The sequence below is a fragment of the Acomys russatus genome, chromosome 10 (assembly GCF_903995435.1).
Source record: "Acomys russatus chromosome 10, mAcoRus1.1, whole genome shotgun sequence".
Taxonomy (NCBI): Eukaryota; Metazoa; Chordata; class Mammalia; order Rodentia; family Muridae; genus Acomys; species Acomys russatus.
The window spans coordinates 73,854,069-73,873,877 of NC_067146.1; the positions used below are offsets into that span (position 1 = coordinate 73,854,069).

The 19,809-nt window shown below is 44.7% G+C and overlaps 1 protein-coding gene across 1 annotated transcript; it reads left to right on the forward strand.

The window, feature by feature from the left end:
* Nucleotides 1-1,062: 1,062 nt before the first annotated feature.
* LOC127194835 (GTPase IMAP family member 7-like) lies at nucleotides 1,063-6,204 on the forward strand. Its single transcript, XM_051152414.1, has 2 exons — nucleotides 1,063-1,219; nucleotides 5,177-6,204. The coding sequence occupies exon 2, from the start codon at nucleotides 5,214-5,216 to the stop codon at nucleotides 6,096-6,098; it is 885 nt and encodes a 294-aa protein (XP_051008371.1). The 5' UTR covers nucleotides 1,063-1,219; nucleotides 5,177-5,213; the 3' UTR covers nucleotides 6,099-6,204.
* Nucleotides 6,205-19,809: the final 13,605 nt, after the last annotated feature.

Consider the following 19,809-nt stretch of genomic DNA (forward strand, 5'->3'; position numbering starts at 1 on the left):
TTCAACTTTGATGAAACATGGAAGCTATCTCATGTTGGGATAAGCTTTTTGCTGAGGAAGCTGCCTGTGAGTTCTTTATCCTCCTGTGATTTCTTACCCATTCTCCTGTAAGGAACCATAATAAACCCATTGACTCACTAAGCTAAATGAGTTGGAACCCTTTTGGGGTCTTTCAAATTGGTGCCCTTTCTAGGGTGAATAAACACGTTTGTTCCTATCAGCTCAGGAACAATCACACATGATTTCCTTTAATACACATAGCTTACTGGCTGCTCTACTGCTATGTACACACCACCATAAATGAGGAGGATAGCAAGAGAGTTGTTATGTAGAATCCTAAATCATCCACAAACAAAGCCAGCTTTTCAAAAGACTAAAATAATTACACCACCTGATGTGGTTACTAGGGTCACCCAGGCTGCATCAAGAACCACAGCTGGAGTGATGCTAAGCCTGACCCTCCAAGTGAGCCCTCAGCTTCAACCAACACAGCAAAGACAGCTAGAAAGAACTTTCTGGAGCTCCTAGGGTGAGTGCACAGGTAACAGATTATTACATGGATATTTGCAGGTGCAAAATGTACTGAGAATGGCTTCTAGAGTCAACACTTCTAGGACACTGAAGTAAACCGATGACACCGGACTTTGAAAAGTGCCAAGAAGACCCAGAGAGTCGGTTCCATTGGAGCATGGTAGCTGAGGTGGAATGTGCCTTTATATCTCCGTGCTGACCAGTCACGGATTATGAGCTACATGGGCCTTTGTTGGGGGTGACTGTTGAGTAGGTTCTGTTCAGCTAAGAGTAATCCTCAGCTCAGCCATGTCAGTTGTTAGCACTCCTCTCAGTTTGGAGATGAGGACTACACTCCTGCAAAGAGGAGCAACAGGCAACCCTACCCTACACCTGATGATGGAGTCTCCTAAGCAACATGTGGACCACTGAACACGGTCTTTAAAGCCAAACCCATCAAACAAAAACACAGGCTAAGACTTGACATCATAGCAAGTACAAGAAGGAAGAGATTCACCTAGGGATAAGCTGAAGCTTCAGCCACAGCAGCAGAGGGTTGTTTCCTCTGTTCTTCAGACTGAAACCTTTCACACTGGCTCCACCCCTCCAGTGTCTGTGCTCAGCAGGTTTTGTAGAATTGCAGCAGGAGTGGTGGTGCATCCAGCTCCCTTGAGGACAGTGTGAGAACTCATCAGTCCTGCAGGAGAAGGTGAGCTGGGCAGGAAGCCACAGAGCATGTGGGATGGGGCTGGGAGTGAAGGGCACTGTGCACCCCAGGCGCACTGTGCGTGATGTTGAGAGGTCCTGGAAGGCTGCTGGGGCTGCTTAGGATGGGGGTCCATCATCTCCAGAATAACAGGGAAGCCTTGCTTGAGGGATAGCTTCTGCCCATGTCACTAGAAGCTGCTGCATGAAAACCCTTCACTTTTGCTTAGAATGTCACTGATGTCCCTGAGGCAGATCTTCAGAACTACGAGGCAGGTCACCAAGTGTAAATGTTCTCTAACTGCCTTCAGCCCCCACATCAAATCTCAGTGCTCTGATGACTATTTGAAGACCATCTGCACAGACAAACTTGACGTCCTGTTGCTGACTCTGTGTCTAGGTCCACTTATGCTTCTCAGGAAAGCATCTGTGTCCCTAGAAGTGTCAGTGCTGGAGTGGAGGATGGGAGCTCTGAGAACAGGATGAGACATGCTGAAGGGCCTATGTAAATATAATTCTGGCTGAGCCTGTGAGCTGCAGTGCTTGTAGGTCTGGGTTTCTTCTTTCATGATGCTGGGGAAATCTAACACAGGACCAATGCTCTACCGCTGAGCTGTGCTCTACCAACCCTGTGTCAATTTCCTTCATACAAATGCCTTATACAGCAAATGCCTGGATCCTGAGTGGTGGTCAGACTTAGTCTACAAAAGACCTTTGCAGAGCTTCCCTGTGGAGTCCCAGGCGCACCCTGGTGGGTTGGTGGCACTGTCCCTTTTCACAGTGGAGGGAATTGTGCTTCACAGGGCTTCAGGGTTTCTCAAGAGTGTTCTGGGCCCTGCCCTGTCTCTGCCCCCTTCTGAAGTGTCCTCTTTGTTCACTTCTCGGCTGCAGGATCTCTAGGTCTTCTGGAACCACTTTAGACAGTTTTGAGGTGAGTATTTCTGACACCACCTCTCCAGCTTGCCTTGTCAGTGTAGAAAAAAGAAAAAAGCCAACTGAGAGATGGGCTGTCTTCACCTGGACTGCTTAGGGCAGGCTTATCTCCAGCTGTCCTTTTCTCTCCTCTCCTATTGGCACATCTGACATGATCCCCACTGGCCTGTAGAAGCTTGGCCTGAGGATGAGCCAGGAAAAAGTCCCTGAGGGTTATGAGGGGTGTGGTGGAGTCAGAGGTCTTGGTCTCCAGTTTCTGAGCTGGGCAGTGTGAGTACAGGGACCCTAGGGCAGCTGTTTGGACATGCTGAAACCACAGTTTCCATACCTATGAAATTAGACAGAAATAGATTCTGCATCCTTGAGACTTTATAAGGAGAAAATACCCCCACCAAATATGCATTTAGGTGGGAGCAGCACAAAGCTAGTTGTACTTAGAAAATGAATCCATAAACCTTAACTCTTTACAGAAGAAAACACCACCCATTCCAGAGACGGTGAGGCCTGAGAGTAGGGGATAGCAACTCCAAAAAAGCAGATTTTGTGCTTATCTTAGCCCCACTGCTTGTTACACCCCAGGGTTGTGTAAAAGCTGATAGTAGACACCCTACATGTAGTTTTCTGTACAACTGTGTCTGCCTTTTTGTGCACAACATAAAGATCCATTTTCATCACTCTCAGGAAGCCAAGAACCCTGTCCATCTTTAATTGTATCAAACACGCACTGTGAGCCCTCAGGTCTCTTGCACTATTCCCAAAGCTTTCACAGTCAATTTAGTTTGAATTAGGACACAGAGTTGAGTGAGAGGATCACAATTCACTGAATATACTTTCTGGTCAGAAGTTTGGGCAGTCACTCTCCGAGGATTCCGTGATTCCATAGAGAATAGTGCTCAGGACTGACTGCCCAGGAGAGGGAGCCATGGCTGATGGGGGTGAGAGTGGAGTTGTGTCCTCTCTCTCTCTCTCTCTCTCTCTCTCTCTCTCTCTCTCTCTCTCTCTCTCTCTCTCTCTCTCTCTCTCTCTCTCTCTCTCTCTCTCTCTCCCTCCCTCCGGTGTGTGTGTGTGTGTGTGTGTGTGTGTCTGTATTTCCAGCATACACACAGTATCACCATGTGTATAGTTATTTAGAACAAAAAATTTCAGGTACTTCTTCATTCTTTTTTATTCTTTTACACTCTGTATGGCATCGTAAGTGAACTTGGTTTGTTTAAAGGCACAAGGATACATATTCTCACTGGCCTGATTCATTATATTTTTGTTTGTAGAATTGATTTTCCATGATTGCTTACTATAAAACCATAACTCATATTTAGCCATCTAGTCTCTCTGCACCTGTCTACATTCTTTGTATGTGCATGTGCATTTAATGTTTGAGAATTTCCCATCTGAGTTCTGTATTTACATCATTTATGATATACAAGATTGACTCTAACCTTTGCACCTTATTTCTGATATCATTATTCATTATTTTACAAATCATTTAAGCATTTGTTCAATACTACAAAGCATATTCTGAACCATATATATACATGCAAGGAACAGATTACTGGACAGAGTCTAATATTTGACAAAGGTGGGTTTTTTTCTGCAGTTATAGTGAAAATGTCTCTTTATTGCTTGTTCTCTCTGTTTAAGTTGGCCAATTCTTCCCATGCTTAGGGAAAATGAGGTGGAAACATCTGGGTTTTAGTAGAAAATACTTTCTCCACTAATAACTTGGGGACTCAATGAACAAGGACAAAGACCGAGGAAAACAGACAGGAAGCTCACATCAAACCACAATTTTCTGTAGTGTTCTGACATGAATATTGGCTGGTAGGCTACGTTAATAATTTCTTCTTCTTGAGCACTCTGTAGAAACCCCACGAACAGAAATGATGATGTTGATAATGCAACACGATTCTGTCTTGATAATATTATAATAGAATTTGGTCTTAATAATTGTATATGAGGTTCACTTTCAATTTTCCTTAGTCTTCGTCAGCTTGGACCTATGAAGTTTTTTTTTGTCTCATAGAAAGCTTGTGGGTGCTTCCCTTCCTTCTCTAGGCTCTGGGCAGTGGAACAGCATTGGAATTTTCCAGTTATCTGGGGCTTATTTAATAAAATTGCTCTGAGAAGCTATGAGGAACTGTGTACTTTGATGGGGAGGTTGAGAAGTAATTTGTGATGTCTTTCATGGTCCCTGGACTATCTCACTGCCTGTATCCACTTGGGTCAAAGCAGAAAGGGGATATTTATACACAGAATGCATGTGTGATTCAGACATTAGCATCTCTGCTTTCTTCTTAGGGTGGGATGGTCACCTATAGCCCTGAGCCTGACGACCTCCACACACTTTGCTAAACACCACAGTGCATGTGCTATTGCTTCTGAGTGTGAGAACCTTTGAAGAATAATTTGCATCTTGAGAAAATAAGGCCAGCACTGCCCTAAATAATGCACAAATTTAAAGAATTTCCACACCTTCCACCAATTGCCCCTGTGTTTCCATACTGAGAGTCTCAGCAGTAGACTATACACATTAAGATACATTTGACATTCAGGTCAGGATTGCCCATGACCTCAAAGCCAACCTGGGATGTGTAACAAGGCCTTTGTCTCAAACCACAAAACAAATAAAGACATACTTTAGAAACATCCACCATTGCATGTGGCCACATTGTCAACACCTTCTATTGGCTGCTCTCTCACGGGACAGAATGGTACTTGCTTCTACCTGCATTCCTCTGGGTTGATGCCTCAAAACAAAGTTAAATATGTTTTAGAGCAAAGTATATCAAGACAACAGTAAAAGATAGTAAAATGCCAGATTTCAAGCTGGGTAGGTGCTTTCATCACAGAGAGTGGGGAAGGGGCTGCAGTGGGTTAGAGCCTTAAGAAGGACACAGCAGAGAGTGTTCTAGAGGAGAAAGCTCTAGGAAGTCTTAGACTTTGTAGATCTGCAGAAAGGGAACTGGAAAGGTCAGAAGGTCAGAGAGCTTTCCAGCTTATCTTAACCTCTCTCTCCCCTTTGACACCACAGTCAAGGTACCTGGATTCCAGAGCCTCCAGAGAAGACCATGGCTGAGCCTCATGACAACTCCCTGAGGATTGTTCTGGTTGGGAAAACGGGAAGTGGAAAGAGTGCCACAGCAAACACCATCCTGGGGCAAAAGACATTTGCTTCCAGAATCGCACCCCATGCTGTCACCAAGACCTGCCAGAAAGCATCCCGCAAGTGGAAGGAGAGAGACCTCCTGGTTGTTGACACCCCAGGGCTCTTTGACACCAAGGTGAGCCTGGAAGCCACCTGCATTGAAGTCAGCAGGTGTGTCCTCCAGTCCTGCCCTGGGCCTCACGCCATCGTTCTAGTTCTGCATCTGGGCCGCTACACAGAGGAAGAGCAAGAAACCGTCATCAGGATCAAGGCTATCTTTGGGGAGGCAGCCATGAAGTACATGATTGTCTTGTTCACCCGCCAGGACGAGCTGGAGGACACGACCTTAGACGCCTTCATTGCAGAATCAGACACAAACCTGAAGAGCCTCATCAAGGAGTGCGGCGGCCGCTGCCTGGCCATCAACAACAAAGCAGAGAAGGCTGAGAGGGGGCTGCAGGTGCAGGAGCTGGTGGAGCTGGTGGAAAGGATGGTGCAGAGCAATGGTGGGGTCTGCTTCTCTGATCCCATATACAAGGATGCAGAGCAGAGGCTGAAGAGGGAAGTAGAGATCCTGAGGGAAATTTACACTCGTCTACCAGAGAAGGAATGCAGAATCGTGGAGGAAGAGTATGCCCTTGGGAAACTGACTACTCAAGAAAAAGAGGAAAAATTACAAGCAATTAAGGAAAAATATGACAAGAAGATAAGAAACTTACGTGAAGAAGCAGAGGAGAACGTATTCGACCAGATTGTTAAAGTAGTTAAGAACATTCTTCTGAAAGTATGGCATTTTTTTCATAAGTAGTCGGTTTTTCTTTTTTCATTTATTCTGAGCACTTCTCCATCTCACTCCCTACCATTCCCCCTGCTGGTCCTTTCCTACAGCCACCAACAACCTGAAGAGGCAATACTAGGAATTCAATTTACCCAAGTCAGGACTCAGGGTCAGGTTCCAAGGCTGGACCACACTCAGCTCCCTGTGCCTGTCCGTCCTCCCTTCCCACCATGTTGGGCTGCAATGCCTCTGTAACCAGGAGCCAAAATAAACACTGCTTCCCGGAAGCTGCTTCTGTGACACGGTTTGTCTAACACCGACAGGAAGGTCAAAAGAGAGCCCTTTCTCAGTTTGTAGTTCCGATTTTAATGTTAAAGGCGGTCATTTATATATAGTGCTAGCCAACGCAGGAGTTTTGTTCTAAATCGCAGAGTTAAATTCTTAAGCACTACGCCCCTTCGCCCCCTCTCCATCACACACTCGTTCCTGCAGGAAGCATCTCAGTGTGTTCCTTTGTGCCTCTTCAGCATCACTCACTCAGGCTTCCTCAACCCAACAGCTCTGTCACCCACAGAAAATGACTTACTGACATGCGCAGCACAGCTTTGGGCTGGATCACAAGGACAGAGGGAGAGGAGCCATTCTCACCCCTAATGGCTGAGCCTGAGGCTTGAGTGAGGACCATATCTCACTTGACTCTAGGCTCATAGTTGCCGCTGTTCTGTGAGTTCAGGTTTTCGATCTTCGGATGGGTTGTCTCAATTTCGACCAGAGTTGCGGTTTTTTGTTTTGTTTTGTTTTGTTTTGTTTTGTTTTGTTTTCAGTCTTTGCCCGGTTTCTATCTTTTGTTTAGCTCCGTTAGCACATGAAACAATGGCAGCCAGTGAGTGTTAGTTGATGATCAGAAACAGGAATGGAAGCACACACGTTCCAAAGAAACAATCCTTTCCCAGGCACCCAGCCAACTGGAGACGCTCAGATTCTGACTAGCAGATTGCAACCAATGGGTGATGGAGCTTTCAATACCTGCAGCCCAGGTCAGGGACCCTCTGGCCCAGGCCTGAAACCCATTTCCTTCTCTCCTCAGCTTGGCCTCTTTGTCCATTTGGTGGGATTAAGATATTCCTGGTGCCAGCTAAAGATCAGTAGTTTGCCATTAGATACTGTAGTCATTGTGGCCTCTGGCTCCTTCTAGCTAATTCCTGCCTCTCCCTGATGACCCATGAAGCCCAGAAGCCACCAAGATAGATATAGCTAGCATGACTCCAAACACCTGCCCTACTAGGTAGGAGCTTTCTTGTAGCCAGAAGCTATCCATGCACTTGTTGGCAGTACAGTGCAATAGTTATCAAGGAAACAATATTAACTGTGTACACTTTGAACAAATAGGTAACTGACTCTTGGAATCAACAGCTCTGTGGTGAACAATTTTCTTAGCAGGAGTGAGCTTCACCTTAATATGGTAATAATCTGTCTCTTTCTGAGTGTGTATCACATACACATGTAATATCTGTAAAGTCAATTAAGGCTCTTGCACGCCCTTTCCACACCTATTGACATGTGCAGCGACCCCGTGACTCCTGGAAATTCCCACAGATCTCAGTCTTTGCATTCTCGGTGGGTCAGGCACTTGCCTGAGCAAATCCACAGACGAGCCTCCCAGACACTGGTTCTGCAGCTCAGAGAAGCTGGCCCCAGAGGAAGCCCTCAGAGAGCTCCTGCCATTGCTTAAGGCATTATATCTGGTTTCAGAATGCCTTTCCAGAAAGGTGTCGTGCCTTCTAAGCCCTGAGATCATGCTCTCTGCCACAGATACCTCTCCTCCATCTTTTTCTATTTACAGGCACACACACACACACACACACACACACACACACACACACACTTTTTTTTGACCTTTTGGTATTGCTAATGAGGTTTTACACAGCAGGTGTCATCAATTGGTTTGTTTGCTATTGTGGTTCTAGGAATGGACACCAGGGCCCCAGCATCACTGGCAATTGCATACTCACAGAGATATATATCCCTAGTGCTTTTTTTCCCTGTTTTGGACACAGGGTCCCATTAGATTGCCCAGGCTGACCTGAAAAGCATTAATCCTGCCTCAGCCTCCAGAGTGTTTGCATTATAGTTGGACATCACCATACTAGGCAGAAGTTTCATTTTTAGAACCGCAGGATCCGTTGTTGTGTTGTTACTGTGTTGTTGTTGTTGTTGTTGAAAGTAGTGTGTAAGTGTGTGTCTGCATGGGGTTGTATGGTGGTGAGTGAGAGGCCAGACGCTTTCAGTGTCCTGAAGCTGGAGCTGCAGACAGTCGTGAGGCTGCCTAACATGGCTGCTGGGAACTGAACTTGGCTCTTCTGGAGGAGCAGCAAGCAATCTTAACCACTAAATCATGTCTCCAGGCCCACACTCTTTTATCTTAAATTTGCTTTTAAAGTTATAACACTCTACACCCAGGTCAAGGAACACAATCCCAAGAGCGGGAAGTTTAGTAATTGCACGTGTTTCCATATTGCATATATCTGAGTCCTGGTAAACAGAGAGAAGATGGCCACAGAATCTCCACGCCTCTGCATTGTTTTCACAGGCTGACAAAGCTACTGTGTGATTTTACAGATGCTTATGATTTTAAAAATACTTTTCAATGTGAATTTCAAGTTTTTGTCGCTTCAAAACATACACTGAAGCCAGAAACAAGGGATGGCAGTTTGCACTTTGAAAGCCGTGTCACCCAGTTTCTCAAGTACATGGCAAGGGTGAAAGAACATGTCACAGCTATAAAATATCCTCCTGCTTGCTCCTGGGGAGGAAGAAATGTCACTGTCGCTGTTCTGAGTGAGACTCTGTGTGACAGGAAGCATCTATTTCACTCCAGTGCGGTACCCAGGAAAGAGTCTGGGGGGAGGTAACAGAAAGGAGTCTGAAATGCCTCAACGAGATCTCTCTGGTGAGACCTCACCTTGTCCAGTCAAGCTCATGACTCATCCCAAACACTGAATGGGTAGATTGTCTAAGGAATCCATGTGAGGGGAGACATGTGAGCCCCACATTCTAACTCTGCCCTGTGGGGTGAGCACACTGTCATGTGATAGGTCCAACTAGAGGTGGCGATGGAGAAACAGGAAATGGTTAAGGCAGAGACAGACAGCAGGTGTGGTGGTAAACACACACACAGGCAAAATGACAGCAAGCAATCTTGTTTTCATAACTTGAGAACTTTCTGAGAAATGGGCGTCACACCCACCCACAGACAGGTAGAGATCAAAGTGAGCAAACCCCCACACTACATAATGAGCTGAAAGCAGCATTCTGTGAGTGCAGCCAACCTAAAGGAAGATGGGAAGTCCCCACAGGTGGGAAGGATTAACGGGAGAAGCCTGTGCTGACCTCCTGTGCAGACGTGGGGTGGGCACGGCTGATTCTCCATGGCTTCCTTCCTGTCCACACTCTTCCTGGCACACTCTCCGTGAGAGTGGGCACTGGGTAGAAGCCTGAGGCTGTTTAGGGACGTAGTGCAGTGTATGGTGGGCAAGAAAGGGACTTGGAGGGGCAGGAGCAAGGATTGAACATCCTTCCAATGGGGTGACCTGCCTCCTGGGACATTAATATTTTGTGCTGAGGGTGCTGAGGACAGGCACAGTGCTGAGGTGCTTTACCAGAGAGGCCAGTGCTAACAGGATCCCAATGGCACACTGGTGTCAAGGGCCAGCAGAGGAGTCTGGATGAGCCACAGTGACTTACATGTGGGAGTTCTTGAGAAGGGATACACATGAGTGGGAAAGTCCTACAGGTTTTAAGATGACAAATAAAGACTTGCACCCCTTCCCTTTGCTGCCATTGGGGTGTTTACCTTGCTAAGATTTAGAATTCCTGTCACAGTGTGCAAAGGCTCATGGCCCACGGCCCCTTACATGCAGAGGGATCTTCAACGCACAGTCTGTGTCACTGAGCAGTCTGCCAAATCTGACGTTTTCTCTACCATTGCTCTTCTGCCAATCACTGAGCTTCTGAAGCAAATTCCTCCGCAGAGTGCTAAACCCAGTTAAGTCCAAGGCCTGAAGATAGGAGTGGTGTGGCTGCTGCTAAGTCACGTGCACTTCCCAGGGACAGCAGAGTGCCCCAGGGCTCTCATCTCCAACAAAAGTCTCTGAAACAAGTGTGTACCTTCATACCTTCAAGCTCGCAGAGCCATTCTCAACCAAATGACTCGTGTCCTACCATCCTGGTGTGAAGAACTTGCTTTGCTCCCCATGGTTGTTGTCTCATTAGCAATGTCCCCTCTGCCCTCTTGATAGGATTTTCATCAATATGCCTCTTTTCTGGCTTAGCCAGCTTTTTCAAAACGTCTACTGTGTCCTTTGCTGTTGGTTCTCACAGCGCATTGAGTTGAACGTAGCCAGCAGTGTCCGTGCATCTGCCCGGATGCTGTGCGGCGTAGAGATATCTTTCCGTAGAAGAACATTCATTCCCCTTTAAAGTTGGTCTTCCAGGAAGTCTCAAGGCAAGAATATAGTGCATTCTGGTTCTTTGACAAGGGTTAGTAGAGACCGCCTCCAGGACAGTTCCTGCTAGAATCTATTGGCATCTGAAGCCTCATGAGCACCACCCTCACATTTCTACAGGAGTTTGGAATTCTGAGCCCTCTTCACAATTACTCATGAAGCTCGCATTCTACAATTTCTAGGTCTCAGATTCTCAAAACTTTTCAAATCCCTCCCACATACCAATTATGCAGCTTCACATCCCTTCAGGTATCACCACAGTAACAATCCACCTCCTGCTCGCAGTTTTCTTTAGCTTCTTTTATTTTCTGTTATCTCCTGGAACTCACTGTGCTAGCCAGTCTGGCCTCAAACTCACAACCCTCTTATCTCAGCCTCCCAAGTGCTGGGATATCAGATAGGAGCTGCCATGCCTGCTTGCCTCGTTAGGGAAGAATCACACCATAGAGAAACTCCCTGAGGTATCACTCCACGATGGCTTGCTGTAGTTACTTCTGGCATACTGCACCACCATATGTTATGGTGGAAACGTGAAGAGAAGATCTCTTTACCATAGAATCAAGAAAGTAAAGAGAGAAACAGACCAGGTGGTGGTGGCACATGCCTTCATTCCCAGCACTCGGGAGGCAGAGGCAGATGGATTTTTGTGAATTCAAGGCCAGCCTGGTCTACAAAGCGAGCCCAGGACAGCCAAGGCTACACAGAGAAACCGTGTCTTGAAAAACCAAGAGAGAGAGAGAGAGACAGAGAGACAGAGAGATGACAGCGAGACAGAGACAGGAGACAGAGAGAAAGAAACAGGAAGGGCCAAGGGGCACCAATAGCTGCTTTAAAAAACACATCTCCAGTGGCTTAACTTCCTGTCATTGGGTTTTACCTCCTAGCAATGGCACCACCTCCTTTAAAGCCTTAGACTGGACATAAAGCCAACACCATGTGGGTCTTTGGAGACCCTTGTCCAAGCTTTATCACAGCCTAAGTGTCACATATAACAAGCAAATGCAGGAAGTTAACGTATCTTAGAAATAAGTCTTCCACTTCTTACTATAGTTAGGCCGGAATCTGTTCTGTGGGATTTGGTGCTGAGACAGCATCAGCAGTCCATACGAGGACAACAACCCAGGGCAGCAGTTCTGAACTTTCTCTTCCAGCAGCAGTTTGGGGACCAGAACATCCAGGCTCTGTTACAGGCCCCTCAGGTGATGCAGACAAAGGCATGAGAGCCTTGTGCAGTTCAGGAGAAAGGAACATTTGAAACTAGTAAGGAGAGTGATCTCTGCTAACTTTTCATTCGTTTCTGTTTTCTTGACATTCTTATCAATATTGTTGGCTTGATATTTACACGATACACACAGTGTACACTGACCAAATCCAGTGTTGCTCTCCTCACCCTTCCCAGCCCCTAGTAATCACCAGTTTAGTTATGTTCAGACTGGTTTTTTTGAAATTCCCTTGTGTAGTATTTATCTTTCCCTGTTCCATCCACTTTGCTGCAAATGACATGATTTCCTTTATAGCTGAAAGAAATTCAAGTGTGTTCATATAACACATCTTTTTCTTTCTATCCATCTGTTGAGTACCTACATTGAGTCCATCTGTTGAGTACCTACATTGAGTCCATCTGTTGAGTACCTACATTGAGTCCATCTGTTGAGTATCTACATTGAGTCCATCTGTTGAGTACCTACATTGAGTCCATCTGTTGAGTACCTACATTGAGTCAGTATCACATCTACTGTGACTACTGTTCAATAAGCAGTGGCAAGCGTTTCCTTTGACGTCATTTCCTCTGGGTGTGGAGGCCCATGTGGGATCTTTCTGTTGTATGGTAGATTTATTTTTATGAATAAAATCTCACTATTCTCTGTGGGGCCCCATCAGTGTATGGTGTCCACTATCATGTCTCACCAACATTTTTTATTCTTTGTTGTTTTCTAATAGCCATTCTAATTTAGGTGATAGGTTTTGGGATGCATTTTCCTCAAAGTTAATTATACTGAGAATTTTTGTTATCTATTTGTAGGTCTTCTGAGAAGCATCTATTTACCCAGCTTTTGTTCTTTATTTATTTTATTGTTTCTTTTTTAAAATATATTTTATTGATTTATTCATATTACATCTCAGTTGTTAGCCCATCTCTTGTGTCCTCCCATTTCTCCCTCCTTCTTTCCTCCTACTCTCCTATGTCTGTGACTGAGGGGGACCTCCTCCCCCTGTATATGCTCATAGGGTATCAAGTTGCTTCTTGGTAGCCTGCTAGCCTTCCTCTGAGTGCCACCAGGCCTCCCTATCCAGGCGACGTAGTCAAATATGGGGCACCATAGTTCATGTGAAAGTCAGAACCCACTCTCCGCTCAACTGTGGAGATTGTCCTGTCGATTGGCTAGATCTGGGTAGGAGTTTGAAGGTTACTGCAGGTATTCTCCTTGCCTGGTGTCATAGTCTAAGCAGGAAACCCGGGCCCAGATACGCCCTTCATAATGTTCTTCTTGTAGGTTTCTAGGACCCTCAGGATCCTTCTATTTCCCCATTCTCTCATGCTTCTCTCACCTAAAGTCCCAATAGGATGTCCTCCCCTCTTTCCCACTTTCCTGGAAAGTGAAGACTTTCATGGGACATGCCCCTTGAGCTAGTGTCCAGATATTCGTGAGTATATACCACATGAGTCTTTCTGCTTCTGGGTTAACTCACTCAGTATGATCCTTTCTAGTTCAATCCATTTGTCCACAGATTTCAGGAATTCCTTGTTTTTAATAGCTGAGTAGTATTCCATAGTGTAAGTGTACCACAGTTTCTTCGTCCATTCTTTCTTGAGTTGCTAGTTCCTGACGTAGTACAGATATTGCAGCCCCATCAGGGGACAGTTGCAGCTGTGCTCTCCCTCACTGTGAGGCATCTCTTCACTCGGTTTTTTTCTCTGACGTAATTTCGCTTTGAGGTAGAAATCAAAACACTCACCCTTCCCATGAATCTCTTCAAGTGTCTTCTCTCTATTTTGTTCTAGTAATTTCAGTGTTCCAGGTCTTCTATCTAGGCCTTTGGCCCATGTTGACTTGCTTTTTATGCTGGTTAACTCATGGGGGAAAGTTCTCATCTTCTGTATGCAAATGTCCATTTCAGGGTGTGTAGTTTGCTGAAAAGGCTGTCTTTTCTCCAGGGTTGTCCCTTCTCCAGTGTATGTTTTTGGCTTCTCTGTCAAGAATCAGGTGGCTGCAAATACGTGAATTTACCTCTGTCATGTTCTTCCAGTCTATATGACTGTTCCTATGTCAGAATTATGCCTTTTGATTCCTATGGATATCTTGTGTTTATTGAAACCAGGTACATGGCACCTACAACATGGCGTTTAGTGCAGGATGGATTTGTCTTTTGTTCTTCCATGTGAGGTTTTGTATTGCGTTCTCTATTTATCTGAAGAACAGCATTGGAATTTTGATGAGGGCTGTGTGTCTATAAAGTGATTTTGGCAATACATTTAAACTAGATTTTCTCTAATTTGTGAACATGACCAGTTTTTATGCATATGCACACACACACACATACACACACACACACACACACACACACACACACACACTTATTGCTGTGTTTGTGTGTATGTCTCTATATATGTGTCGTTTTCCTTTTTTGTTTTTTTGTTTTTTTCAAGACAAGGTTTCTCTGTGTAGTCCTGGCTACCCTGAACTTGATTTGTACACCAAGCCACCCTCGAACTCACAGAGATCTGCCTGCCTCTGCCTGTCTGAGTTCTGGGATTACAGACGTGCACTACTTTACCTGGCTTCACATGTGATTTTTTTTTTTTCAATTGATTTCATTAGTGTTTTATAATTTTCTTTGGAGAGGCCTCTCATTTCATAACTTAAATTTACTGTGGCTATTGTGAATAATGTCGCTCTTATTTTAGAGTGTGCTATTTGAGCCCTGAATCATAAATAAGTGGTTCTCAAGCCCAGGCCAGTAGTGTTCAGCATGCAGAGCTCATGTGTTTCGCATGGTGCTGTGTATCCAGGAGTCACAGGCCATGGACTGTACCAGGCAAACTGCCAGCAAATACCCAGGCTTTAGGGAAGGGAGTCTTTATGGCTTCAACCAGTTTGTTTTTATTTTATTCAGCGTTAAGCTTTACCCTAGTCTCTATCTGAGCTTTAGTTTTGGTCTCATGTGGTCAGTGCTCTCATGGAAAGTGTTTCCTCATAAGCTCCGGGTGGCTGGTGCATATTTTGTCAGAGGTGAGGTGGACTTTCGACCTTTCTGCTCACACAGAGAAAGACAGTTCTCTGCTGTCCCTGAGGACTCTGGAGTAACCAATTTATGGTTTTCTTCACATATTGAACCGGAACCAGTTATTTCACTTGAGGTCAATCACTTAACCAGAGAGTTCATCTCACGATATAGTTGAACACAGGAAGGATAGAAAGACAAAGCACAGGGGGCTTTCCAAGCGTGTGTGGAGAGGAAACTGTGGGTGTCAAGGAGCTTTTGAACCGAGGAAACCAGCAGTTGAGAAACCAGTCCATGTTCTCAGAGGTCTCACCTAAGGCTCCTCCTGGGCTCACTTTGACCACAGTTGCCTGTTTTACAACCCCTAAAGAGCTGAGTGAAGAGGCAGAGGAAGTGGAGGAGGGCTCTGGTAAGATAACAAGAACCCAACTTCCCTGAGGCACAGTGGGGGGAACAGATGTGACAACTCCTGAGGTCCTTTCTCATTTTCCCTAAGAAAATTGTCAGATCCCCTCTGCCTGAACCCTGCTCCATGGCCTCAGAGTCTGACTTTCATCTGGAGATCTGCAGCCGCCCTTTGCTTCCTTTGGCAATCTGAGAGCTTCTTGCTGCCACTTGCTTGGGAGTATTACACAAGAGAGATGGCTCAGCAGAAAAGAGCTCTTGAGCCTCCTGCAAAGGACGCCCTTAGCTACCAAAGTGTAATCAATGAGGCCAAGCCTCTGACAATAGGTTTCCCTCTTAGGAGTAGCAAGGCTTTTCATCTCAATCACAGTCTCCATCTTGTTTAGTGAGAAATACCTGTCATGCCATGGACACCAGAAAGAAGATCTGGAGCCCACCACCCTTATTGATGTGCTTCTAGATATTAGCTGTACTCGGCTAACAGTGGAAGAGCACAGAAGTTTGTTTATTAAGTTTTAAGTGTTCTTAGTTGTTTCAGGAAGACAAGACAAGCTGTTCATCATTGAGCCAAAAAAATTTAAGTAACTAACAGTAGAACAGAGAAACTGGCAATAATGTGTAAGATGGATATCAGTAAACAGACAGGTTTAACATACTAAAATAATGTAATTAAAAAAAATAAAATAAAATAATGTAATTACATCCACACTGAGTAATTTGTATGAAAATCTCAGTGAAAATACATTACCTATTATATTGATAAAGATAAAATGATGAGCAAAGATTTGAGAAAACCTAACATTAGTAAGATGGTAGTGAAATGCATTTTGTTAATGTTTTTATTGTAAGCTGTGCAGTAATACTTATGAAACTCTAAGTGCGCATATCAATTCTTAACTCTTTCTCCTTGAAGTAGTCAATTTAGACAACTGGGTCACCTGTTCCTCCATTAAAAGTCACTCTAAACACTGAGGACATGAGATAATTTTATCACAGTCATAGTTTACCTTAGGAGTTCAGGCAAAGCCCAGCAGGCAGGACTGAGCTCTGCTGGGCTTCAGCAGGAGCAGCTCAAAGGACCATGGTTAGCACAGGGTTAAATCAGGAGACACATCTGAGCCTCTCACTGCCAGCTCTTCCTAGGTTCCCAGAGGTGCACTTGTGAAGGCAGGAATGGGGCTTTTCCCACTTTCCTGAGGCAGCAGCATTCCTCCTCTGGTGAGTTTGCTCCCCCAGGTCCAGCAGAGCATTGTAAAGTCAGGAGTGTAAAGGTAGTGCTGGTCTGTGCTCACTATTGGGCTAGTAGCAGAGAGGAAGGAGGGTTCTCTGTGAGACCCTGAGTTCACAGATGCACAAAGACCTTCTTGTGATAGCCCATTGCATCTTCATAGCAGCTGCGTCACGTCCACTCACGGAAGAAACAGCTTAAATGTGCTCAGATGACAATTGAAGACGCCTGGCTTTGTGTGTGCCTTTGAGGAATTGTCTGCACACTCTGCAGACAGAGGCCTTTATGGCACCCTGACCCACTCATAGCTCCCACTGAGCCTTCCCCATTCCCTCCACACTGTAGTCCACACCAGAGGCCCCCATTGTTCTGAATAGAACACATCTCATATAAAGCTGCCTAGCAAGCTCCAGACTGGGAAGACCCACATCTTCTTGAGGAAGGAAGTCATCATTGCTTTCCTAGCCTTTGCCAAGACCCAATGATTCCATCCAAACCCCTCTAAAGCACTCTCAAGCAGCTCTTACAATATATCACAGGTTTCTATAAAGTAGAAGGGAGTTAAGCATCCATTTAACCGTTAACCACTTACCTCCATCGGACGGACACTAAACTCAGAAGGCTGTGGTGGATAACGGCATGACTGCCTTCCTCTTTTCCATTATGCCTATGTAAACATTAGAAAAGATTCGGCCAAAGAGTGGGTTCATATGACGATGGCATCACATTAATTACCACATAAAGAATTTTTGCTGGAGCATTTTGCATGCATGTAAAATATACACTATGTGCATGTCGGGTACTCTTGGAGGTCAAAAGAGGGTGGTGGTCAGAAAAGGGTAGAGGCCAGAAGAGAGCATTGGATTCCCGGGCCTGGAGTTATGGGTGTTCATGACCCATCCTGTGGGTACTGGGAATTGAACCCAGCTCCTCTGCAAAAATGACAAGTGCTCTCAACCAATGAGCCATCTCTCTATCCCTCCACAAATAAAAGACCACTTAAGATATAGTTATCTACTCCCTAGCATGCATTTAAAAGATACTTGGGGTGAGAAGAAAGAGATAGTTGTCTGTAGCGTGTGGAGATGACACATTGGAGCAGACACTATTATGTCTAAGCTTGTTCATTGAACTGAACCAATGAAGGGGCCACTCTTTACATCCTGACACTTGGCCCTCCAGGAAAAAACAAAACAGTGACTTAGATGTGGACATCACAGATAGGCAATGCCTAAGAGACACAGCTTCATGCTGTGGGCTGGCAGCACCCACCTCTCACTAATGTCACTCTATTCTCACAATTGCCTCTAGGAGAGCTTGACTCTGCACCTGTCACCTGTGTGCACCTTTGACAGCCAGCAGCAAGGCACCCCCGTCCATTCATAGAAAAACCATTTTACTCCCTGTGTGGACAGGGTGATTCTCAGGATTCAAAACAAATTAGTCAACATGAGCACAAGGTGGCCTCTCTTCAGAAAGAAGCAGACGGATAGCTGTGAAGCTTCCACATCCACCTCCCCTGCTCACAGGCAGGAGAAACCCTTTCGTGGAGTGTGCAGCCACCAGACTTCTGTGAACTTTCACCTGGAAGAATGGATGTGGAGAAAAATTGGTTATAAGCAATTTACAGCAACGGGTCTAGTTATGAGAGTTTGGGTTTTGGGGGGGGGTATATCCAAGTTAAATATCCTCTTAGCCCATAATTATTCCAAAGTGTGAAGAGTCTAAAACTACTCCAAAGGACATCAGGCTTCTTAAGCATACAGGAGGCCACTCTAAAACTCGTCAGTAAAATGCCTCTTCATCAGACCTGCTGATTTTTAAAGACTATCCTCCTCACACATTATATATATTTCTGCTCTAATATTAGGCACTGAACCCATACACTTCAATTATAATACAAAGCTACTTCCAATACCTGGAAAGTGTTATTGCAGGCTGATTAGGATAATTAAGTAATACAAGCCATTTGTTAGTTGATCAAATTATGGACATGTTAACTACCAGCCTATTTTTAATCAAAAGAATATACATCCTAGGTTTAACAGAGACATATGATCTTATAGGTAGTTAAGGTAAAGTAGTCAGATAAAGTCTTCAAAGCCTCAGAGACCTATAGAATATGGCATTTAAGAAGTTTTTAATTTCTTAAAGATTCTTTGAAAACAAGACAGGCTGACTCTTGGCAACACCCAGCCTACCTCAAGAGGATGAATAGCATCAAATATCCTCCGTATAGAGATGGCTTCAAATATGGCAAACAAGCCACTGGGCAAAATGCAGTCATTCTACTACAGACAGAATTCTGCCTAAAAATGGGCAAGCTTGAGTACAGGCAGAGTCGACAGCCAAACTCTGCCAAGACAGGGTAAGCAGGTCTTCAATAGTTCCTGACTCACAAATATCTCTGTCAGATATATTGGACCAGAAGGCTGAAGATGATGCTCCAACATGACAGAGAGTGTTGCGTGACTGTTCAGGCAGTAAATTGTCTCTGTCCTTTTATTTTTCCTTCTCAGTTTGGAAGCTGCTAACCTCCACTTCTGGTTCACTCAAGTAATTAACTTTCATTCCTTCTCAAGTCTCTGATGGGGTTGAAGACCTGATAGTTTAGTCTTACAATTAACCTAAGCTGTTTAGGGGGTAAGATGTTTTTAGGTCTAGATAGAGGTTTTGAGTTGGCAGTGAGGAGAGATGATAGATATTGATTCTCAGTCAGAATTTTAGACTCACCAAGATAGGAAAGATGTTTTCTACAAGGATGCCAAATGCAATTAGCCAAAACACCTTGAATGTGACATTCACATGATCCCTGATTCTTTCCTGCTTCTTCTTGTTGTATGTAATTTTTCTACTTACAAGTAACAATATAAACGTATATCTCAAAAATAAAAATAAAATAAAATCTTAAATTAAAACTATTAAATGAATTTGTTATTTATGCTTTGCCATTGTTATCACATATTTACCCACACCCCTACCCTCACCACACACAGTATTCTGTATCACCTTGCTAAAAAGCATGCATTAGCCAGGTAGGGTGACACACGCCTGTAGTACCAGTAACCTGGGGAGGCTGAGGCAAGAAGATGGCAAGTTCAAGGCATGCCTCATCTACAGAGCAAAATTTAAGGCTAGCTTAGGCAACTTCATGAGACATCATCTTAAAAATGAGAGGTAAAAGTAGGGCCAGAGATACAGCTTATTGCTACAACTCTTGCCTGGCATCTATGTGCCAGGCACAGGGTTTGATCCCAGTACTGAAAAATAAAATGGAGAAGAAATAAAAACCGTAACTGCTACTCAAATGGCAGCTACAGGCCCATGAATGCAGTATTTAGTTATATAGACTGAAAAGCACAGATGAGTCTCCAACCAC

Coding starts and splice junctions, on each gene's coding strand:
- LOC127194835 (XM_051152414.1), top strand. CDS start 5,214: ATGGCTGAGCCTCATGACAACTCCCTGAGGATTGTTCTGGTTGGGAAA.